This window comes from Acipenser ruthenus, chromosome 27 (assembly GCF_902713425.1).
Source record: "Acipenser ruthenus chromosome 27, fAciRut3.2 maternal haplotype, whole genome shotgun sequence".
NCBI classification, from domain to species: domain Eukaryota; kingdom Metazoa; phylum Chordata; class Actinopteri; order Acipenseriformes; family Acipenseridae; genus Acipenser; species Acipenser ruthenus.
Window position 1 is genome coordinate 9,835,001 of NC_081215.1, and position 25,969 is coordinate 9,860,969.

Here is a 25,969-nt window from a genome sequence, read left to right on the forward strand (position 1 = left end):
CGCATTATCTTTCCTCCCTGTGAGAGATTAAAGCCAGCAAGCTGCTTCTACGCTTTATGTCTAAGATAGAAAAGTTCCTCTTTGCAACCCAGGATTTCAATGGCAGGGAATTGCCCTGAGAATTCTGTCCCCACAGCTTGTCTGCCCCTCACCTATTTAAAGTCCAATTCCATTCAGTCTCCAGACTCGGTGATTTGCTGGTATTTAGTATATCCTGTTGATCTCTGAAAACTATCACTAGCCTAGCCTGGCACGGTCATAATCAGCTCTCATACCTAAATCAGCTAAATCAGAAATGCTATGGCAGTTTTTAAATAAGCCAATACTGGGGTATTCATATTGAAAACAGAAAGCGTACCCCTTCCACCTCACCGGATCCATACTCTGCACTGGTTTTTACTGCCCCCCTATAAAGTGTACCCCTTCCACCTCACTGGATCCATACACTGCACTGGTTTTTACTGCCCCTACCTTTCTGATGTTTGCCACCGTTCTGAACGGTTCTTATTGCAATGACTCAAACATTGTGTTGTATTTGTTATTTGGTGCGGTCTGTGTTAAGGTGCTTTGCTCATGAGTTCAGGAACTGCTCTTCAGTTCGCCTGCCATGTGCATGTGTAATGTAGGCTTGATCAGCCACAGTGTCTTTCTATTAGTAAGTGACAGCATCCTCCAGTGATCTAGAGTATTGACAGCAAGACTAAAGGAAACTTGACCCAGCGTGTCAGATCACTGGCTGGCCCTGGATCTTAATGCTATAGAGACACTCTGCTGATTTCCATCCTGTACATCTACAGCAGGCAATCAGAACTGAAGAGCCGCTCCTCAGGGAAAGGAACTAATCTCAGAGCAAAAAACAAAACAACGCAGGATTCGAGCAATTGAATAAGAACCGCTCACAATGACTGCAAATATCATAGAACCTATAGTACACTCTCTTCATACAGAACCTATAGTACACTCTCTTCATACAGAAGCTATAGTACACTCTCTTCATACAGAACCTATAGTACACTCTCTTCATACAGAAGCTATAGTACACTCTCTTCATACAGAAGCTATAGTACACTCTCTTCATACAGAACCTATAGTACACTCTCTTCATACAGAAGCTATAGTACACTCTCTTCATACAGAAGCTATAGTACACTCTCTTCATACAGAACCTATAGTACACTCTCTTCATACAGAAGCTATAGTACACTCTCTTCATACAGAACCTATAGTACACTCTCTTCATACAGAACCTATAGTACACTCTCTTCATACAGAAGCTATAGTACACTCTCTTCATACAGAACCTATAGTACACTCTCTTCATACAGAAGCTATAGTACACTCTCTTCATACAGATGCTATAGTACACTCTCTTCATACAGAACCTATAGTACACTCTCTTCATACAGAACCTATAGTACACTCTCTTCATACAGAAGCTATAGTACACTCTCTTCATACAGAACCTATAGTACACTCTCTTCATACAGAAGCTATAGTACACTCTCTTCATACAGAAGCTATAGTATACTCTCTTCATACAGAAGCTATAGTACACTCTCTTCATACAGAACCTATAGTACACACTCTTCATACAGAACCTATAGTACACTCTCTTCATACAGAAGCTATAGTACACTCTCTTCATACAGAAGCTATAGTACACTCTCTTCATACAGACGCTATAGTACACTCTCTTCATACAGAACCTATAGTACACTCTCTTCATACAGAACCTATAGTACACTCTCTTCATACAGAAGCTACAGTACACTTTTCATAGAGAAGCTATAGTACCCACCCTTCATAAAACATAAGCAAATCATTGTGTCGCAAAAGACATAAAACCAAACCCTCTATCCACAGCACAGCAACCCATTCATACACCAAACCCTATATCCACAGCACAGCAACCCATTCATACACCAAACCCTCTATCCACAGCACAGCAACCCATTCATACACCAAACCCTCTATCCACAGCACAGCAACCCATTCATACACCAAACCCTCTATCCACAGCACAGCAACCCATTCAATAAGCCAAACCCTCTATCCACAGCACAGCAACCCATTCATACACCAAACCCTCTATCCACAGCACAGCAACCCATTCATACACCAAACCCTCTATCCACAGCACAGCAACCCATTCATACACCAAACCATCTATCCACAGCACAGCAACCCATTCATACACCAAACCCAAAAACGCCTGAGTGCAAGTCGGCGTCTTTCTCTCACCTCTGCCGCAAGCTTCTTCATGTACGGGTCGATTTCATCGAGAAGCTTGTAGCCTTGTTGAAAGAAAGTGTACTGGGAGTGCATGAAAGACAGCATCTGTAAAAACATCAGCAGTGTTCCATATTAGAAACTTACTACAAACTAAATCTTATTTTAAATATGCATTGTTTTCCAGTGGTGTTGTTTTCTTAACTTTCAAATTCTCATATAGTATTTTACATTTTACATTGAGAGGTATAATACAATGTTCTTGTTGTTAGAGTATTGACAAAGCTTGTTTGCATCGTGCCCCAGGCTGTTCACAGTCAGATTTGCAGGCAGCATGTTTCCAGGGCTGTATTCTAAGTGATGCAGTATGTTTACAGGCAGCATGTTTCCAGGGCTGTATTCTAAGTGATGCAGTATATTTGCAGGAAGCATGTTTCCAGGGCTGTATTCTAAGTGATGCAGTATATTTGCAGGAAGCATGTTTCCAGGGCTGTATTCTAAGTGATGCAGTATATTTGCAGGAAGCATGTTTCCAGGGCTGTATTCTAAGTGATGCAGTATATTTCCCTCATATGTCCCTGACACTGACACCGTTGTTGTGCTGACCTTCATAATGCTATTCCAATGGCATGACAAGGATAACCGATTCCAGACTATACAATATTTATCTAATAAGTGACATCAACACACATCTCCTTAATACAGCCGCTTACACTCATAAAGGAAGCATATTAATTGTCTGATGTTGAAAGAAAAGCTTAAACTTTTATCAAATAATTTACACATTTCCTTTATTATCATGACACAAACCCGACTGCTGCTTGATTCCTCTCTTAAATATTATTATTATTATTATTATTATTATTATTATTATTATTATTATTATTATTATTATTTGCTTAGCAGAGGCCCTTACCTAGGGTGACTTACAGTTGTATACAAAAAATACATACTGTATTAGAGAAGATACAAAATACAATGACTTATTTCACATTTCACCCAAAAGTTATTTTTGTTATATCCATAAGAAAAAAATCACCTTACCGCATCTAATATTTCAAATTTCTTCTTCGCCTGAAGAACATTGATCTAAGAGAGAGCGAGAGAGACGCCATTAGAATACAGTGTAGTTCTGAGACAAGCCAGTTAGACTGAAGTAGGCAAAGCGTTTTTTGAACATCCTTGTAAAGAAGATTTACTAATATATTATGATCAGGGCTGTGCCGGTGAGCTGAGTCTGCTCTGAATTTACAAGAGCTATTGCAGGAGTCAGGCAGTCTGTAACCATTCACACCCAGTCTCTGGGCCTTCAGCTGAGTACGAGGGCAGTAAAGATGACCCAGGGCTTTAGCATGGGCCTCACAGCTGGCTGTATGATTTAAAAAAAAAACTAAAAAAAAACTGTCAAAACCAGAACCAGGCACAAGTAGAATCTCTTGGATTTCCCAGAACATACATTTAAAACATTTAGCCTGTGAAACACACATGAACAATTACAGGCTTCAAGTTTAACACCAGATATTTTATTAAAAAACATGTAGACATGAAAGAGAATCCCTATTACAGTCAGCACTCGGATATCCGTTACCCAGATACACGTCAGTCGCGTTTTACCAGCCTTGTATTAAGAATAAAATCAATCCCCATTATATATACTGTATATGTAACACATTAATGCACTTACCCATCACTCATGATTTTCTGATACAAAGCCCATCTCTTCAATGTTACAATTGATCTGAATATCTGTCACAGTCCACGTTTAAAAAAAAACAAAAAAAACTCTGTAATGCCAAATCAGTCTGTCTTACATTGTGCAGTTACACAACACTTCCTCCAGTTTCACCTAACGAAAATGCAGCCAAAACAAAGTGAACGAGTCAAACTAGGGTAATGTAACAGGACAAAGAAAACAATGCAGAATCAATATGGGTCAGAATAATGGACACAAATTCAAAGGGCATAATAATAGAAGCATGCTATAGACCGCCAAATTCAGACGCTGAGCAAAATAATCTGTTATACAATGACATTCGAAATGCGTGTAGAAAAGGAGAAGCCATACTAATGGGGGACTTCAACTTCCCCTGTATAAAATGGGAAAACCCAATGGGGGGCACGACGGACGAAATTGAAATGGTGGAAATGACAAATGACTGCTTCCTAATGCAATTTGTCAAGGCACCGACTAGAGGGGAGGCATGCCTTGACTTAGTCTTTTCAAATAATGAAGACAGAATAACTAAAACAGAGGTCAGAGAGCCATTGGCAAACTCAGACCACAACATGGTCTCATTTGAAATATTTTTTAAAACCCCAAAAGTAATGACTAAAGCTAAGGTTTACAATTTTAGAAAAGCAAACTACGAAGGTATGAAACAGAGACTAACAGAAGTAGATTGGAGTAAAATAGAGAAAACATCCACAGAAAAAGGGTGGCTGTTTTTTAAAAATGTAGTACTAGAGGCACAAAACAATTACATCCCAAAAGTAGACAAATCTAAATCTAAAACAAAATGGCCAAAATGGTTTAATAGATCAATTAAAAAAAATATTCAGCGAAAAAAGGCACTTTACAGAGCGTTTAAAAGGGACCAAAAACAAAGCACACAGAAAGAGTACTTGGAACTGCAAACACAAGTCAAAAAGGAAGTTAGAAAGGCCAAGAGAGAGATAGAAATCAATATTGCTAAGGGGGCTAAAACCAATTCCAAAATGTTTTTCCAATATTATAACAGCAAGAGAACATTCAAAGAGGAGGTTAAATGTCTAAGAGACACAAATGGCAAAATCATAGATGAAGAAAAAAAAATAGCAAATATATTAAATGATTACTTTTCACAGGTTTTTACAAAGGAGGACACGGACAACATGCCCCACATGTCGACCTGTTCCTATCCAGTTTTAAATAACTTTAGCATAACAGAGGCAGAAGTGTTAAAGGGACTAGGAGCTCTTAAAATAAACAAATCCCCTGGGCCGGATGAGATCCTCCCAATAGTACTCAAAGAAATGAAAGAAGTTATTTACAAACCGCTAACCAAGATCATGCAACAGTCTCTTGACACAGGGGTTGTACCAACAGACTGGAAAATAGCAAATGTAATACCAATCCACAAAAAGGGAGACAAAACCGAACCAGGTAACTACAGACCAATAAGCCTGACTTCTATTATATGTAAACTTATGGAAACTATAATAAGATCCAAAATGGAAAATTACTTATATGGTAACAATATCCTGGGAGACAGCCAGCATGGTTTTAGGAAAGGGAGATCATGTCTAACTAACCTACTTGACTTGAGGATGCAACATTGAAAATGGATAACTGCAAAGCATACGACATGGTTTATTTAGATTTCCAGAAAGCTTTTGACAAAGTCCCGCATAAAAGATTAATTCTCAAACTGAACGCAGTAGGGATTCAAGGAAATGCATGCACATGGATTAGGGAGTGGTTAACAGGTAGAAAACAGAAAGTACTGATTAGAGGAGAAACCTTGAAATGGAGTGAGGTAACCAGTGGTGTACCACAGGGATCAGTATTAGGTCCTCTGCTATTCCTAATCTACATTAATGATTTAGACTCTGATATAGTAAGCAAACTCGTTAAATTTGCAGACGACACAAAAATAGGAGGAGTGGCAGACACTGTTGAAGCAGCAAAGGTCATTCAAAATGATCTAGACAGCATTCAAAATTGGGCAGACACATGGCAAATGAAATTTAATAGAGAAAAGTGTAAAGTATTGCATGCGGGCAATAAAAATGTGCATTATAAATATCATATGGGAGATACTGAAATTGAAGAAGGGAACTATGAAAAAGACCTAGGAGTTTATGTTGATTCAGAAATGTCTTCATCTAGACAATGTGGGGTAGCTATAAAAAAGGCTAACAAGATGCTTGGATATATTGTGAGAAGTGTTGAATTTAAATCAAGGGAAGTAATGTTAAAACTCTACAATGCATTAGTAAGACCTCACCTAGAATATTGTGTTCAGTTCTGGTCACCTCGTTACAAAAAGGATATTGCTGCTCTAGAAAGAGTGCAAAGAAGAGCAACCAGAATTATCCCAGGTTTAAAAGGCATGTCGTATGCAGACAGGCTAAAAGAATTGAATCTATTCAGTCTTGAACAAAGAAGACTACGCGGCGATCTGATTCAAACATTCAAAATCCTAAAAGGTATAGACAATGTCAACCCGGGGGACTTCTTTGACTTGAAAAAAGAAAAAAGGACCAGGGGTCATAAATGGAGATTAGATAAAGGGGCATTCAGAACAGAAAATAGGAGGCACTTTTTTACACAGAGAATTGTGAGGGTCTGGAACCAACTCCCCAGTAATGTTGTTGAAGCTGACACCCTGGGATCCTTCAAGAAGCTGCTTGATGAGATTCTGGGATCAATAAGCTACTAACAACCAAACGAGCAAGATGGGCTGAATGGCCTCCTCTCGTTTGTAAACTTTCTTATGTTCTTATGTTCTAGTTAATCATTAAACAGTTTTAGATACTGTGATGTATTTTTATTTTATCTGTGATATTTAGTTGTTTTTGTGCATTTTCATTTGCAAGTGAACTGTGACATTAGGGCGTTATCGAGCACTATATTCTGCAATTTTGAACGCTGACTTTGGAAACTGTTTTTTTTTTTTTTTTTAATCTTTTGCTAAATTGCATTACCGTTCATGTTGTGTGCAGTTCTGTATATGGGTAACATTTTGATTTCATTTTGCTGTTGGGTCGTTGTGGCGGAGTGTCCCGTCCCTATTTATTATTTGTATTTGTTTACGGTGCGGATAAAAGCGCTGCGTCTTTTGTTATTGTTTTTGATATTTATAATTTAAAACCCAGTGAGGATGCATGACTGATCAGCTACTGATTATTTAACTAGCTGACAGTCACGCATCCTTACCAAAAGCGTGCACTGTGGCCGAGGGGTAATAAGATAATTAACAGCTAGTTAACCCCTCGGCTAGAGTATAAGAACCTGCAGCTGTCCGTGCTGCGGGGTGGGTGTACAGAGAGGAGGTACGGGGAGATAGAGAGGAGACAGAAAATAACAATTGCTAAAACGTGCTGGATTAGCAGGCACGACACTTACTTGTTTGTCTGTTTATTCGTTTGGCCCTCGTGCCCTTTGGTTTCTGTTTTGTTGTTTTGTTTAAATCTTTTGTTTAATTTATTTATTAAAATCAGCTGAACGCCGTTGCATTCAGTTTCACCCACCCATCCATTGTTGTGGTTCTGTTACTTCCTGGTCCGTGACGTCACCACACCTCACCACTGAAAGCCATCCTGCCACAGTCGTTAACAGGGAATTTTACATACTGTTGCAATACGTACCGGATTTAAAAGGAAGTACTGTATTACAGTCCACGTGTCCAGTCGTCTCTTTTGCCAAGTGATATTTTCATATTGTTTTGAATTAAAATACTACTTCTGTTAAATATATAGTACTGTACCAACAAAACCAATACAGTACATCTAAATGGAAGCCTACTTAGTTTAAAACACAGTCATTTGTATGTATTTTTTATATTGTCTGTTTTTCAGGGAACACAAAAAAGATTCAAGAGTTGGAATGGGCCAAAATGAAATAATCAGATATGTGTCACACTCGTTTAACCGTCACTGAAGTAAAAATTTTATAGAGTCGGATATGTGAGTGCTGACTGTATTATTATTATTATTATTATTATTATTATTATTATTATTATTTATTTCTTAGCAGACACCCTTACCCAGGGCGACTTACAGTTGTACACAAAAAAATACATATCAAGAATTACAGTACAATTAAGAGCAAGATACAAACTACAATGACTTCAGTCCTAATAACAGCAAATACAAAACACAGTATGATTTGATATCGGGGCAATTCAAGAGCAGGTAACAGTGTTGATAGTTACATCAGGGTTAGATACGAGTCTAAAGTGAAATACAAAATACTACAGATTGGGTTAAGTGCAGGATTAAATACAGTAAAATAGGGAGCAGATAAGTGCAAGTTAAAGTGCATTAAAGGCAGAGTGCTATATTGTTCAGAAGGGGAGAGTTGAGTTTTACAGGTGTTGTCTGAAGAGGTGTGTCTTGAGGAGGCGCTGGAAGGTGGTCAGGGACTGGGCAGTCCTAACATCCAAAGGAAGGTCGTTCCACCACTGCGGACATTCCTAATCCACTGAGACATTGGATTTTAGCAAAAAGGGATTCAAAGAGGAATCGAATCCTGAAAATGGATTCGGGTAATATCACGGGAACCGGGTAACCCGGATACCCGAGGACCCTGCGTCACCCCTAATAAGAATGCCTATTTTCAGTGTCTATTATTCAAAGTGTATCCCATGCTGTAAATATAGCGTAGGTTGGAAAGCAGTGACCCAGATTTGTTTGCGTCACTACAATTTTTAATCCACACTGCTTCAAAACCAACTGGAATGAACAGCAGTTACAGTCGTTATGGAAACACTATCTTAGTGTTTGAGTCATTCTTTTTTCATCATACGTTTATGTAGGAGTGTGAGAAAATAAACAAATAATTTGAAATTGCATTAGAGTCTGCCAGCAAGCTACTGAGCACCTGTCAGTGAAAGCCTTGAAGAGAGCAGAGCTTCCTCACACTGAAAGGCGGTTCTTTGTAGTAATTTGAAGCTGTGTGGAAAGCCCTAGCAGAGCAAACCCTAAATGCAATGTTCTCCCTGATTCAGTGTGTCTGCTATGCTCCCTCACTGCAGCAGCTCTGCGCACCAGCTCTGCCAATGCAGCTCTCCCTGTGACAGCGCTAGTGAGGAACAGCAACTTCACACAGCCAGGGCCCTGCCTCCACGACTCGCCCTGCACACCATGAGGACGCCTCTTTACCAGACGAGCCACTCGGGGACCCCCCCGAATGCAGTCGTGTTGTTTAAGATTACTTGATAACTTTCTGCTTTAGAGCCTTCAAATAAAAAAAAAACCTCTCAAATACAAGTCTGTCCATTCAGTGCCACCTAGTGGAATCCATTTGGAGTGTAATCAAACCAGAATCTAAGGAGCAGAATCATTCAACAAACAGATACAGTTTTATTGTGTCGTTACTTCAATGTCGCAAACATCATTAGAAACATTAATGAGGTGTTTTCAATGGTATTGTATATAGCATTGTACATGTATGCATTGCATTACAGTAGGGCAGCATGTTTCTGGTCTGTACTGGTCACTTCATCACGACTGCTGAAAGGGCCATTCATTTCAAAATGAATTTCAAATTGATTTTATGAAGCTGAGCAGTCATGCATCATTAAATTCAAAGTGATTATATTTCTTACTGCCTAAAGCTCATAATTAGAAATGTGTGTGTGTGAGGGAGGGGTGTCATTATACTGCTCCCCAGCAGGCACAGTGAATTATGCAGAAGTAAAAGATTGTCAGAATTCATCAGACACAAGCTTCCCAAAGGGGTTGCTTTACATTCGTAACAAACCAGTGAATAACGGATGAGCATGTACACAAAATAAATGACAACTACAACATGTCAGTAACATACACCCCCTTTCACGATTGCGCATTCAACATGAGAGCCCTCAGTAAAAGAAGATGGCCATGACTGTGACGGTCAGACCCTCACTGTAATATTTAAATGCATGCTATTGTTATTGTTATTCTACTGCCGATAGAGCCATGGTTTATTATGTATCGTGCATGTTGTTGATCAAGTGTATTTGATATGTGACGGTGTATTGCTGTATTTAGATTAGCACGCACTGTCACCCTATTACAATGACATACATTCCTGAGTCATGTGATTGAGGGTGGGGGTAAGCATGCACCATCACCCCGTTACAATGATATATATCAACAGTATGTACGGACTAGTATAGAATTAGCAAGAAAATGTTTAATCACAATATATGCAAATATGTAAGTCTGTCTTCATACAGATGGATGAAAACACACACCCACACTGACACCTCCATACTGTATATCCCTTGTCAGTACCTCTATGATAGTATTAGATATTTCGCAGGGTAGTGCAGTAGTAGCTTTCTGCTGCCACCTTCTGGCCTCAATAAAATATACACCTTGTTAATTCAGTAAAGTAATCAACAGTAACATTTTTAGGGGACATGTATCAAGATCAACGACGCAGCGCTAAATTGGCGGAGTGTAAAGTAACGCTCTGCCGCGGCACAAATATTACCCCATCCCGAATGTATTAACTGGCCCAAAACGAATGAGGCACGGTGTAAGATGACACATTTAAATGCACTGCACATTTAGAGCAGTCATTTCTGCTTCTCCAAATGAGCTTCCTCGTACTGTTCGATTTAGGAAGCTCATGCTTTGAAATGCATGGTTAATGGACATGCTTTGAAATGCATGGTTAATGAGAGGCGGAGCGCATTTTGGCAGTGCTAACACGGCCTTAACTTGCCAGAAGTGTCAGGATACATGCGGGGCAATTTTAAGACCGGTGTAAACTAGGTGCTATGGCCTTAATGCCGTCGCAAACGCTTGATACATGACCCCCATAGTGTCCTGACGGTCATTATTTCAGGAACTGCTTTATAGCGAAGTGAAAAACATACCTATTTCCTATTATACATTCAGGGCATGGATCTGTTTGAAACAAAACCAGGCACAGCAACCATAAAACACCTTCTACTTTAAGCAACATTCAAAAGTGTGGTTGAAATGAATTCATTCTATAAGGCAGGGGTGCCCAATCCTGGTCCTGGAGGGCCGATGCCCTCCTGGTTTTTGTTCAAACTGTACACTAAATTGATTAACTGTACCAATTAAGCTTCTAATAAGGGCTTGATTGGTCCAATTAAGTAATTTAGTTCACAGTTGCAACAAAAGCCAGGAGGGACATCGGCCCTCCAGGACCAGGATTGGGCACCCCTGCTATAGGGTGATGCAAAACGTTTGGTCATAGCTGTATAAATGATACAGCACTGTAGCTAAAATATCCCTCTAGGAAGGAGTAGTAACCCTGTTACAAATACTGTGCCTGGTGCACAAAAACACCCAGTTGTATGAATGTTGCATGTTTTTATTTTTTAGAGCATTCTCACTTTGGCTAATGTCTGGTTGCTAGCTGCTTATCTGCAGCACGTAGTCGAGTGCCAGGTGTCTGAAGCACTAGCTGCTTCCCTGCAGCACGTAGTGCAGTGCCAGGTGTCTGAAGCACTAGCTGCTTCCCTGCAGCATGTAGTGCAGTGCCAGGTGTCTGAAGCACTAGCTGCTTCCCTGCAGCACGTAGTGCAGTGCCAAGTGTCTGAAGCACTAGCTGCTGACCTGCAGCACGTAGTGCAGTGCCCGGTGTCTGAAGCACTAGCTGCTTACCTGCAACACGTAGTCGAGGGCCAGGTGTCTGAAGCACTTGCGGGTGACGGTGAGGGTTCCCGTGGCTTCCTCTGCCTCGTGGGGTTTGTTTCGGGGGGCCTGTGCGTTCTTCACCTGTGCGATCTCCACGTCTTCCCTCACTTTATCAAACTGCTTCTTCGTCTCTTTGAATTTCCGCACATCCCTGCAACACAACAATATGTTAACCCTAAAGAGCACATCAACGTTCTCAAAGCTGCTTACTCTAAAGTGTCATTAACACAATGTTCTTCTGAAAGGAAAAAGAAACCCCTACACATGATGTATTATCAGGTTACAGGACAGTGAGCGTCTGTGTATGTGTGTAGTATCAGTACAAGTAGAAGTGAATGCAGCGAGGCTGAAAGCAGAGTTTACTTTGCTCTGAGTGTTAATATAACCCTGTGACAGGATGGCGTGTGTGATGACATCAGTGCCAGAAGCAGGAACTGAAACCGGATACCGCAGGTTGGGTGAAATGGCGTTTGCGCCGTCTTTATTTTAAATACAACAAAAATAAAGCAAATGTTTTAACAAAAAGAGGAAAACTGTGCTCACCGAGCAAAATAAACAGTTAAACAAAACAAGTCACGTACACAAAAAGAAATACAATAAACGATCCAGGTCAGGCTGGGCTGTAGCCGTCACTGTTCCTGGACTTATTCTTAAAGTTAAAGTTGTCTCCTCTCTCTCTCGTTGCTCTCGCTCCTACTGCACCACCACCCCGAGCTGAAGAGCTGCAGACTTTTTATACAGGTGACCATCTCCCGATTAGCAACAAATTAAATCACCTAATTAATTCGGGAGATGGCCACCTTCTGCACGAGTTTTCTAATAAACGGCTACGCCGTCACAAATACATAAATAATAATATACGCGGCGCTTCGCCGTCCTAAAACACAATAAATAAACACACAAACAAACAAACACAAAATAACACGGGCGGAGGGGGACCCCGTTCTAAAATAAAACAAACAAATACTGTACAGGGCTGCTCGCCCTGTTACATATAGCCCCCCTTGTTCAACGCACACATGGCCCTACGGCCACCTCCCCCCTCAGTCTTAAAGTCCCGGAAGAGGGAGAAGCAAGGTGTTTCTGGGGGGTGGCCATGGTGGAATGTCCTCCACCCCCCACTTCTTCGTGGCTATCAGCTCCCTCTTCCGGGGCTTCAGCCACACCATATCCTGCCGCGAAAGTGTGGCTGGGGAACCTGGTCTCCTGACCTCCCTCCTCTTCATGGCCAGCAGCGCCCTCTGGTGGGCGTCCAGCCGCACTGCAATAGGGGGAGCTGGTCTCCTGACCTCTCCCCCCTTCTCTGTAGCCGGCAGCCGCCTTTTCCGAGGCACCGGCCCCGGTGCTTCCTGCGGTCCTGCAGAACCAGTAGCGCCCCCGGGCAAAGCAAGACTGGCAGCGACCCCGGGCGAAGCAAGACTGGCAGCGACCCAGAGGGACGCAAGACAGGCAGCGGCCTCAGGCGATGCAAGCCAGGCAGCGGCCTCAGGCGACGCAAGCCAGGCAGCAGCCCCAGGAGACGCAAGCCAGGCAGCGGCCCCAGGCGATGCGGAGCAACAGGCAGCCCCAGGCGATGCGGAGCAACAGGAAGCCCCAGGCGAAGCGGTCGTGGCATCCCTGAGCGGTGCGAGGCTGGCATCCTTGGGCGGTGCGAGGCTGGCATCCTTGGGCGGTGCGAGGCTGGCATCCTTGGGTGGTGCGGGGCCTGCATCCTTGGGCGGTGCGAGGCTGGCATCCTTGGGCGGTGCGAGGCTGGCATCCTTGGGCGGTGCGAGGCTGGCATCCTTGGGCGGTGCATGACAGGGCGGCCCTCTTTGCAGCCGCTGCGACCTAGCAGTTTTCCCCCGTGCTTCCCTCAGCAACCTATGCAGCGGCTGCTGAGGTCTGGCAGCATCCTGCACTGGTCCATCCTGTCGTGAAGGGAGAGGCAGCTCCTGCTCCTCTCCCTCGGGTGGTGGTGGTGGAGAAAGAGGCAGCTCCTGCTGCTCTCCCTCGGGTGGTGGTGCTGGAGGCAGAGGTAGCTCCTGCTCCTCTCCCTCGGGTGGTGGTGCTGGAGGCAGAGGCAGCTCCTGCTGCTCTCCTCCTGGCGAAGGCGGCAGGGGCTCCTCCCCTTCTTGCTGCGAAGGCGGCAGGGGCTCCTCCCCTTCTGGCTGCGAAGGCGGCAGGGGCTCCACCCCTTCTGGCTGCAGCGGAGGAACAAGCAGGCACTCTCCCTCTGCTGGCAGAGGTGGGAGCGGCAAGTCGTCCTCCCACAGAGGTGGCACCAGCAGGAACTCACCCTCTGCTGGCGGAGGTGGGAGCGGCACGTAGTCCTCCCACGGCGGTGGAGGCAGAACCAGCAGGAACTCACCCTCTGCTGGCAGAGATGGGGACAGCAGGCATTCTCCCTCTGCTGGCAGCTTGGGTCCTAGGGCTGTGGAAGCACAGACTTCCCCCTCTTGGGCTATGGACGCACCGACTCCCCCCTCTTTGGGCTGTGGACGCACCGACTCCTCCCTTTTGGGCTGTGGACGCACCGACTCCTCCCTCTTGGGCTGTGGACGCACCGACTCCTCCCTCTTGGGCTGTGGACGCACCGACTCCTCCCTCTTATGCTGAGGACATTCGGGCTCCTCCCACTCAGGCGCAGGACGTTCGGGCTCCTCCCACTCAGGCGCAGGACGTTCGGGCTCCTCCCACTCAGGCGCAGGACGTTCGGGCTCCTCATCCTCTGGCTCCTGCTCTGGGCAGTCCTCGTCCTCATGCCCATAGGCAATGCACATGGTGCACCACTTTGGCTCCCTCTGCTTCCTCCTCACTTTTCCCCCTCTCTGCCTCCTTCTCCTCACCTTCCTCATTTGGGCTGGTTCCTCCTCCTCTTCCTGGAAGGGGCAGACAGCCACCGTGTGCCCATACACCCCGCAGGCAAGGCATTAACTTTATTTAGTCCATTGTAATTTTCATTGAAATAAGGGAGAATGCTGTTAAGTGACTGAGGCAGGTGGTGATTATGATAGCCTGATTTGAACAGACTTTGCAGTTGAATGGAATTCTAAGAGGTGCCTCGGGTATGCTTTTTTAAAACAGGTGACTTCAACCATATCGATACTGAGACTAAAGCAGGGTAAATACTCAAACTGGTAGACGGGAGCTCCCAGGGGGCAGCACCAGGGGGGGGAGGGCCTAGGTCGGCCAGGGTGTCCTCGGCTCACCACACACCAGTGACCCCTGTAGTCTGGCTGAGTGCTTGCGGGCTTGCCTGTAAGCTGCCCAGAGCTGCGTTGTCCTCCAACGCTGTAGCTCTGGGTTGGCTGCATGGCGGGGCTGCAGTGTGAAAAAAAGCGGTCGGCCGACGGCACACACTTCGGAGGACAGCGTGTGCTCATCTTCGCCACTCCCGAGTCAGCGAGGGGGTGGTAGTGGTGAGCTGAGCCTAAAAAATAATTGGATATGCCAAATTGGGAGAAAATAGTAAAATAATTGGCGATTACTAAATTTAAAAAAAAAAAAAAATGGCATGTGATGTCATAAGTTGAGTTTCTCCATGATGTGTCCAAATACAGCAGCCGAAACGTGCGCTCCTAATGGCTGAAAGATCCTCTCAGCACCTTATAATAACTTATCACTACACTGAAGATTAGACTCAGGAGCTGCTGGCACTACAAACATAAAAAAGTACCAAGCAGTGTTGCAGTGTTGTGTGAGCCTGTAAGCTCCATGCATGGGGGAAGATCTACATACAGGATAAGAAGTACTGCAATCCTGACAAATCCTTCAGAATAATCTACACACAGGATAAGAGGTACTGCAGTCCTGACAAATCCTTCAGAATAATCTACACACAGGATAAGAGGTACTGCAATCCTGACAAATCCTTCAGAATGATTTACACACGGGATAAGAGGTACTGCAATCCTGACAAATCCTTCAGAATGATTTACACACAGGATAAGAGGTACTGCAATCCTGACAAATCCTTCAGAATGATCTACACACAGGATAAGAGGTACTGCAATCCTGACAAATCCTTCAGAATGATTTACACACAGGATAAGAGGTACTGCAATCCTGACAAATCCTTCAGAATGATTTACTTTTCATTACTACTGTGGGGCTGGCTGCAGCTCAGAGAATCATCATTCACTAGGATAATACGGATGATACATATTTTTCACCTATTGATCATTCATTAAAAACAGAGGTCATTTATTCAAGGTTCATTTAAAATGCCACTGCTGGCCAACAGCACTTCATGAGATTGAGGGGCTGATGTAAGATAGGCACAGTGCAAACAATTGCGGCTGCAAAATCCAAATTGCCTATTTATTATTATTTATTTCTTAGGAGACGCCCTGATCCAGGGCGACTTACAATTGTTACAAGATATCACATTATTTTTTACATACAATTACCCATTTATACAGTTGGGTTTTTACTGGAGCAATCTAGGTAAAGTACCTTGCTCAAGGGTACAGCAGCAGTGTCCCCTACCAGGGATTGAACCCACAACCCTCCAGTCAAGAGTCCAGAGCCCTAACCACTACTCCACACTGCTGCCCAGCCTAGCGGGCAGGCAATTATTTTGCACTGCAGCATAAGCTTAAGAGAAATGCAAATGACTCAACACGCACAAATAATGAGCTGCAATCATGATAATGAGGGTCGCAATGAGCGCTGCCTGTGCATCAGGCTATTCAGCGGCCATGCTTACAGCTCAGAGGTGAGGGGAGTTAGGAGTACAGAGAACAGTAAGCACTGGATGAGATTTGTAGAGCACGAAAATCAAATTAAACCAAAAAACATGTCAGACGAAGGGCAGCAAAGTCTTCTTGGCGCATAGAAAGGAAAGGTTTTCTAAGGAGAAGTTGAGAGTCCTTACGGCTGAGGTCACTCAGCATCAAATTGAGTTACGCATTTGGAAAAGCCTCAGCCAACATCAGTTATGCTACAAAAGAGGCCATATGGTCAATGCTGTCGTGTTACCAGGATGACAGTCAACCAGGTGATGAAAAGATGGCAGGACCTGCGGCGGCGAACAAAAAAGTGAAACTCGCAACGCAGCACAGGCATGCAGCAGGAACAGGAGGAGGGCCGCCATCCACATCACAGCTGACACTGCTGGAGAGGCAAGCCATCCCAAACAAAGTGACCCTGGGTTTGAATATGCAGGGTCTTCTCCGTCTTGCCCTTCTCCTCCGAAGGTTTTCTTGTCTGTCCTCAACAAAAGCCAACGTCGCTGCATCAGGAAGTGCACCACAGCAGCCACCCTGAGCATCAGGAAGTCCACACAGCAGCCACCCTGAGGCCAATTCCACACTCTTTTTTCCATTTGAAGGCATTTCAATATCATTTATATGGATTAATGATGGCAAAGAGCTATTTTGATAGCAGGTGCAAAACGCCAGGTGAAAACCATTCTTTACATACGCTGCATTTTTAGTGACCGCTAAAGTCCCACTTTACGCCAGCCAAACATGTAATCGCAGATAAAATCATCAGAGAGAGAGAGAGAGAGAGAGAGAGAGAGAGAGAGAGAGAGAGAGAGAGAGAGAGAGAGAGAGAATGCTCTCTAAAGCATGCCCCTCACCCACAGCTGCTGCAGGATTCTCACTCAATTACCATTGCTATGGCAACAAGCAACCCCACAGCAGCAGGCTTCCTCACTGTTCAGGCCTCTTCATTCTCTCTGTGTGGAAACTGTGTTGCAAATAGCAAAGTCATGGCTATTATAGAAAGCCATTTACTGTGTTTATTTGTTAGAAATGACATACATAACCTGTTTAATACAAATCTACAGCATTGGTTTCAACATACTGTGGTATTTCAGGTAGCAGCAGGATGCTGGCTGTACAGCTCACAGAGGGACAACATGACCAGTCAGGGAGAGAGGAGGACAGTGTGCCTGCAGCCACATACCCCAGTCAGGGAGAGAGGAGGACAGTGTGCCTGCAGCCACATACCCCAGTCAGGGAGAGAGGAGGACAGTGTGCCTGCAGCCACATACCCCAGTCAGGGAGAGAGGAGGACAGTGTGCCTGCAGACACATACCCCAGTCAGGGAGAGAGGAGGACAGTGTGCCTGCAGACACATACCCCAGTCAGGGAGAGACGAGGACAGTGTGCCTGCAGACACATACCCCAGTCAGGGAGAGACAAGGACAGTGTGCCTGCAGCCACATACCCCAGTCAGGGAGAGAGGAGGACAGTGTGCCTGCAGCCACATACCCCAGCCAGGGAGAGATGAGGACAGTGTGCCTGCAGACACATACCCCAGTCAGGGAGAGAGGAGGACAGTGTGCCTGCAGACACATACCCCAGTCAGGGAGAGACAAGGACAGTGTGCCTGCAGACACATACCCCAGTCAGGGAGAGACGAGGACAGTGTGCCTGCAGACACATACCCCAGCCAGGGAGAGAGGAGGACAGTGTGCCTGCAGACACATACCCCAGTCAGGGAGAGAGGAGGACAGTGTGCCTGCAGACACATACCCCAGTCAGGGAGAGACAAGGACAGTGTGCCTGCAGACACATACCCCAGTCAGGGAGAGACAAGGACAGTGTGCCTGCAGCCACATACCCCAGCCAGGGAGAGATGAGGACAGTGTGCCTGCAGACACATACCCCAGTCAGGGAGAGACAAGGACAGTGTGCCTGCAGACACATACCCCAGCCAGGGAGAGATGAGGACAGTGTGCCTGCAGACACATACCCCAGTCAGGGAGAGAGGAGGACAGTGTGCCTGCAGACACATACCCCAGTCAGGGAGAGACGAGGACAGTGTGCCTGCAGACACATACCCCAGTCAGGGAGAGACAAGGACAGTGTGCCTGCAGCCACATACCCCAGCCAGGGAGAGATGAGGACAGTGTGCCTGCAGACACATACCCCAGTCAGGGAGAGACAAGGACAGTGTGCCTGCAGACACATACCCCAGTCAGGGAGAGACAAGGACAGTGTGCCTGCAGCCACATACCCCAGCCAGGGAGAGATGAGGACAGTGTGCCTGCAGACACATACCCCAGCCAGGGAGAGATGAGGACAGTGTGCCTGCAGCTCAGATAATGTACTGTGAGCAAACTGCACAGCATTCTTTGTACTCAGCTTGGGAGAAAGTCGTATTACGTAGTATGAAACATTTATTTTCACCAAAAAAATGAAGATATGGTTGATAGTTTTGCTCATGAGAGATAACAGTCTATTTAATTATTATTTTATTATTTGTTTATTTAGCAGTCGCCTTTATCCAAGGTGACTTACAGAGACTAGGGTGTGTGACTAGGATGCAGAGTCACTTACAACTACGTCTCACCCGAAAGACGGAGCACAAGGAGGTTAAGTGACTTGCTCAGGGTCACACAATGAGTCAGTGGCTGAGGTGGGATTTGAACCGGGGACCTCTTGGTTACAAGCCCTTTTCTTTAACCACTGGACCACACAGCCTCCTAATAATATCACTGTATTGGGTTAACATGTTTTAATATCACTGCTATGCATTCTATATGACTGTAATATGTATGTATGTATGTATGTATGTATTGTGAAAGAATCGAACCTCTTCGCGGTTCGTTGCCCCTTTAAAAACACTGACCCAACACACAGAAATTGATTTTTAAAGCGCGGTTGTGCTATTTTTAATGAAACACAGAAACAAAAATAAACAAAACAAACACCTAGCTCTCTTTGAGCACTAACAAACAAAACAGGAACCTAAACTAAACAGGACAGCTAAGCTGTTTACCTGTAACAAAAACCAACAAAACAGCACACACAAAAAAGGCTTCACACTACCTTTTCTTTTAATTACAGCTGTACCCACACACCAGCACAGTCGGGCCTCTGCCCTTTTCAGCAGCCGCCTTGAGCAGACTGACTGCTTTCCTTTTAAACCCTGCACCTGGCTCTAATTTTCAATAATAGCCAGGTGCAGGTACTGATTAAACAATAAAACAATTAAAAAACAATTAAACAATTAAACAAAACAAAAGTGTGCCTTCCGCACATGTTTTTCCTGCAGAGAGGTTTTAACCCCCTCCCTGCCATCTCACACATCCCCCCCCCCCCCCCCCATGTCTTTTCAAGACACCGGCCATACAACGGCCACCTCCCTCCACCCTTAAAAGACCACCCACCCTCAAGTCCACAAATGTCAATTTTCGCCCTCTTCCACGGGCGGGCTTGAGGGTGGGTTGGTCCCTCAGGTGTTTCCAGGGAGGGACCCAGGACCGGCGAGGAGGGACCCAGACGGCTTGTCCAGGGCGACCATAGCGTGGACCGGTGACCGGGAGCCAGGACTGACAGGCAGAGGCGTGCGCCTGTGGACCTGCGCAGCGACCTCTGGAATTCCAGGTGGAGCGCAGCACGATGCAAGGGGAGCGGAGCAATCAGCAGGGGGAACGCTAGTGACCTCTGCCCCTTGCGTAGCGACGTCTGCCTCTTGCGCAGCGACGTCTGGGATTCCAGGGGGAGTGGAGTAAGGGACCAGGTAAGCGACTGTGCCTGGCAGTGCTGCGACCTGGGAGCAAGGTCCAGCGCAGGGAGGTCTGGGCATTCCGGCCAGGTGTCCACAATGACAGGACAGGGGACCTCCCTCGGCAACGCCGGACTCCCTTGCATGGATGATGGTTCTGGAAGAGGCGACTCCTCCTCTCTGGGCTCTGGTAAGAGAAGCTCCACCCCCTCTGGCTCTCGGGACGGCAGCTCCACCCCCTCTGGCTCTCGGGACGGCAGCTCCACCCCCTCTGGCTCTCGGGACGGCAGCTCCACCCCCTCTGGCTCTCGGGACGGCAGCTCCCACCTTTGTAACAGCAGCTCCAGTTCGGTTGGCTCCCGCTCTGGTATTATCAACGGGGCCACGCCCAGCTCCTGTCTCTGCCTCTCCATCTTCCTTGTCTGCTCCTCCTGAGCAGCGGTGTTCTTATTAAACCTCTCAATCAAATCTTTAAAATCCATTTTTGGGTCTCCAGGGGCGCCCACACTCGCTGCCACCATATGTGAAAGAATCGAACCTCTTCGCGGTTCGTTGCCCCTTTAAAAACACCGACCCAACACACAGAAATTGATTTTTAAAGCGCGGTTGCGCTATTTTTAATGAAACACCGAAACAAAAATAAACAAAACAAACACCTAGCTCTCTTTGAGCACTAACTAAAACAAAACAGGAACGCAAAGCTGTTTACCTGTACAAAAACAAACAAACAAAACAGCACACACAAAAAAGGCTTCACACTACCTTTTCTTTTAATTACAGCTGTACCCACACACCAGCACAGTCGGGCCTCTGCCCTTTTCAGCAGCCGCCTTGAGCAGACTGACTGCTTTCCTTTTAAACCTTACCTTTTAATTTTCAATAATAGCCAGGTGCAGGTACTGATTAAACAATAAAACAATTAAAAAACAATTAAACAATTAAACAAAACAAAAGTGTGCCTTCCGCACATGTTTTTCCTGCAGAGAGGTTTTAACCCCCTCCCTGCCATCTCACAGTATGTATGTATGTATGTATGTATGTATGCATGTATGCATGTATGTACACTACTGTGCAAAAGTCTTAGACACATTCAGGAGTTACAATATATATATATATATATATATATATATATATATATATATATATATATATATATATATATATATATATCGATGTTATGAGCATCAACAATTTACTCAAAGCCTCCACTCGTGTTTTCCACTATTATAACAACTTTGACTGTTATTAATACAGCTTAGTTTGGGTGAGAAGAAACCAAGCTTGTCATTTAGCAATCTTTAATTCACATTGATCAGAATCTTCAAAAACTTGTGATCCCAACAACTCAAAGTAAACTATACATGAGCAGCTAATAAGACTTTTGCACAGCAGTGTATGTATGTATGTATGTAACCTGGTCATGTGGATGGGATTTATTGAGATTAAGAATTATTAGGTTTCATAATCACCAATGCCTGCGTAAGTTCTAGCTATTGGCTACACTGAGTGTGCACCATGTTATATTTACTCTCTGTCGGTGTACATCACAATGGCACAGATATGCTTTGTTTTCAACACAATAAAGTGTCAATACTTACTCTTTTACAAAATTCTGAAGCTGTTGCTTGACAGATCTTTGAGCTTGATCAAAAAGTATCTAGAAAGAAAAAGACATCAATTAGCAACAAGGAACAAAGAAAAAACATACAGAAATTGGTAAAGAATATACTGTATATATTTTTTTTTTGGTTGTCTCATGTCATATATGTAGTATCCCACTAGAGGGGGTAAGGACACTGGTAATTCCGGTGTGTTGTTACAAGATCTATATGCAGTATAAACAGCAGTCTGTTGTTTCAGGAGGGCTCACTGAGGGAGGGGTTCAGAGGAACAATATGACCAGGAGAAAGATAAGCACAGTCAGCTGGGGTGACATGAAATAGATTCACAGTTACAATGCAGCACATTCTTGATGATCGATCAACCAGGCTTTAGCAGCACCTAACATGCTGGCATTACTGCACATCAGCCAGGCTTTAGCAGCACCTAACATGCTGGCATTACTGCACATCAGCCAGGCTTTAGCAGCAAGTGCAGTTACTGCAATTACAAAAGGCCTCCAATAGAGGGCATTGTGATCTTGAATTTGACAGAAGAAAAAGAAAATGCTCTTTGTTTTAGTCATCCACAAATTTGATTGCATTACTGCACAGCTACATTCCCTCCAAACCCGTTCTACTCATGTTTGTTATGATAATACGATTGGTCTCCTGGCTAAAACCGATGGAAGCAGGAAAATGGGTCAGATATATTAGAAAATATGCATTATGAACTGATATGATAAGTAAACTTGGGAGGCACCAGACAGATTAATGTGTTTCCGGTGCAGACTGTAGAGATCATAAATCAGTTTTGTAGTTTAGTCTCCAATACTTGTTACCGATAGGCACTGTAACATTTGTTCAAGTTTATCTTAATTATGAAACCTTATTTTATTTGGATAAATGTTTTAAAATGTCTGGTACGTTAAACACACACATAAAAAACATAAGTGCATTATTTTTACTTGACGTATGTTTAAGAATCTTGACAAAAACAGTGCACATGTCATGAAAAAACCCTGGTATTTGTGACATGATTGGTGCGGGCATCATGTACCTTGAATTAAGAAACTCCTGTGTTATATAGGTTTTCAATGCGTTATTGTACTGAAAATGCATTTTTAAAAAACTTTTAAAATACGCTGTTGGTGTTTTTCTCTTGCATGTTGGAATTACAGATCAACAAAATGCAGGTTTCGTGTGTTACATTTGGTGTCAATAATTACACTACAAGAAAAATCCTAATTTATTTGCTAAATGTACATTCAGAATGCACTACTTCTTTAAATTTTATACAATAGGCACGTTTGAGTTCTCATCAAAAATAAGATATTCAAATCTACAATAAGAACATTTTCATTATCTACTCCACCTTGGAGTCAGTATCAGGATATGTAGCATTTGAGCAGCAGCCTGTGTTGAAAGTGTACATGCTTTTCATAATTACAGTAATCCAGTATTTTACACAATCACCACGGTTTTATTTTTTATTTTTATTGCATCTTCAGTCTTTTCTCAAAGCAGGAATCTGTTTTACCAGAGCGTTTTTCACATTGGTTTCCAAGTCGGTAGATTTGAAACATCAGGTTCACTAAAATAAAGATAGCGAACAGTAGGCGGTCATTGAATAAAACTGTGTGTCAATTGAACATTTTGTTAATCTTAAGACTTACTTGTTATATAAAATCATACCTTGCACAGTTGATAACTAAAGTAATAAATGCAATGAAGTTATTTTTAAATTTTGACTGTGTTTCAGTAGTGTATATCTTTAATAACAGCCAGCTCCTCTCACAGTGTGTTTCTGTAGTGTATATCTTTAATAACAGCCAGCTCCTCTCACAGTGTGTTTCTGTAGTGTATATCTTTAATAACAGCCAGCTCCTCTCACAGTGTGTTTCTGTAGTGTACATCTTTAATAACAGCCAGCTCCTCTCACATTGTGTTTCTGTAAGTGTATATCTTTAATAACAGACAGCTCCTCTCACAGTGTGTTTCTGTAGTGTATATCTTTAATAACAGACAGCTCCTCTCACAGTGTGTTTCTGTAGTGTATATCTTTAATAACAGCCAGCTCCTCTCACATTGTGTTTCTGTAGTGTACATCTTTAATAACAGCCAGCTCCTCTCACAGTGTGTTTCTGTAGTGTATATCTTTAATAACAGCTAGCTCCTCTCAGTGTGTTTCTGTAGTGTATATCTTTAATAACAGCTAGCTCCTCTCACAGTGTGTTTCTGTAGTGTATATCTTTAATAACAGCTAGCTCCTCTCAGTGTGTTTCTGTAGTGTATATCTTTAATAACAGCTAGCTCCTCTCACAGTGTGTTTCTGTAGTGTATATCTTTAATAACAGCTAGCTCCTCTCACAGTGTGTTTCTGTAGTGTATATCTTTAATAACAGACAGCTCCTCTCACAGTGTGTTTCTGTAGTGTATATCTTTAATAACAGACAGCTCCTCTCACAGTGTGTTTCTGTAGTGTATATCTTTAATAACAGCTAGCTCCTCTCACAGTGTGTTTCTATAGTGTATATCTTTAATAACAGCCAGCTCCTCTCACAGTGTGTTTCTGTAGTGTATATCTTTAATAACAGACAGCTCCTCTCACAGTGTGTTTCTGTAGTGTATATCTTTAATAACAGCTAGCCCCTCTCAGTGTGTTTCTGTAGTGTATATCTTTAATAACAGCCAGCTCCTCTCACAGTGTGTTTCTGTAGTGTATATCTTTAATAACAGACAGCTCTTCTCAGTGTGTTTCTGTAGTGTATATCTTTAATAACAGCCAGCTCCTCTCACAGTGTGTTTCTGTAGTGTATATCTTTAATAACAGCTAGCTCCTCTCACAGTGTGTTTCTGTAGTGTATATCTTTAATAACAGCTAGCTCCTCTCACAGTGTGTTTCTGTAGTGTATATCTTTAATAACAGCTAGCTCCTCTCAGTGTGTTTCTGTAGTGTATATCTTTAATAACAGCTAGCTCCTCTCACAGTGTGTTTCTGTAGTGTATATCTTTAATAACAGCTAGCTCCTCTCACAGTGTGTTTCTGTAGTGTATATCTTTAATAACAGCCAGCTCCTCTCACAGTGTGTTTCTGTAGTGTATATCTTTAATAACAGCCAGCTCCTCTCACAGTGTGTTTCTGTAGTGTATATCTTTCAGGAACAACATATAAAACATGCATCCCCCGTCACTTCTGCAAATTCAATATTAAAACCAGCAGCATCTTTAATATAATAACAATAATAATATCGTTATTTTTATATAGCGCCTTTCATAGTGGACCAGTGTGCATTATATGCTGTGTCACTTACAAATTGGACATTGATTTAACATCTCATCCACAGGATGGAGCACAAGGAGGTTAGTGACTTGCTCTGGGTCACACAGTGAGTCAGTCAGTGGCAGGAGGTGGGATTTTAACCTGTGACCTTCTGGTTACAAGCCCTAGACTTTAACCACCAGACCACACTGCCTCCTTTAACATCATGTAATCAAAGAAACTGCAAAATGATATCCCAAAAGTCTACCTCAAGCCATACTAGTAGTACAGTATTGTCATGTTAGATTTCAAAATGTCACGTTTTTTATTTTCGTCAGTTTTTCGAAAAGTGGTATGTAATTTAATATGCTAACGTAACATATTCAGCAGGTTTCATTCGACTTTATGAAGCTAAATTAGTTAATTCTATAGGGTGATGCAAAACCTTCGGTAATAGCTATAAGATGAATAGATTCAGTTACCGTTCTCAACCCTATGTACTTATGAACAAAAAGTAACAAGCTTGTTCTAAACACTATACAGTATTCAGTAATACTTACAATGTTGGGCTAATGACATATCTTCTTTCCTTGGACAATCTGCTTCTTGGCTCGTATTCTCTTTACCAGACCACAGCTGTAATTTTCTCAGCACTACAGTGTCATTGAGGATTTTAGAGGATAAATCTCTCAGTCTCTAGGCTCATTCCTGAGAGAAAGTCATTTCTAGCAGATTTCTCTGCCAAGCAGAAACAACATTAAGTGCAAAAACACGGCCTGCTGCTAATGATTTGAAGATGTTGTAGAGGAAGTGTCTTTTGCCAGTTAAGAGGTTTTCATTCTCATCAGCCAGTCCAGCCATATGAATAATCAGCTTCCCCGAATGTTTCTTGGTCACTGACATCCAGAGGCAGCTGTAGTGTCTGCTGCTTTATTTGTAACAGCATGGGTGTGGAGGGTGTTGCTTTATGAAACTAACAACATTTTAAAAAAAGTCCAAAACTTTACAAGATCATTCACCCCTTCAGTGCCACAGTTCAATTTATTTTCTGTTGCAGTGTCAATGCTCATGA

The 25,969-nt window shown here is 43.5% G+C and overlaps 1 protein-coding gene across 1 annotated transcript in view; it reads right to left on the reverse strand.

The window, feature by feature from the left end:
- LOC117963790 (arf-GAP with coiled-coil, ANK repeat and PH domain-containing protein 3) overlaps window positions 1-25,969 on the reverse strand; it is a 186,685-nt gene that overhangs the window by 48,351 nt on the left and 112,365 nt on the right. The window contains exons 5-8 of the mRNA XM_059002690.1: window positions 21,636-21,694; window positions 11,560-11,743; window positions 3,274-3,318; window positions 2,242-2,337 (exon numbers count right to left, since the gene is read on the reverse strand). Of these exons, the coding sequence (XP_058858673.1) occupies window positions 2,242-2,337; window positions 3,274-3,318; window positions 11,560-11,743; window positions 21,636-21,694 (384 nt within the window). The remainder of the gene's footprint in view (window positions 1-2,241; window positions 2,338-3,273; window positions 3,319-11,559; window positions 11,744-21,635; window positions 21,695-25,969) is intronic.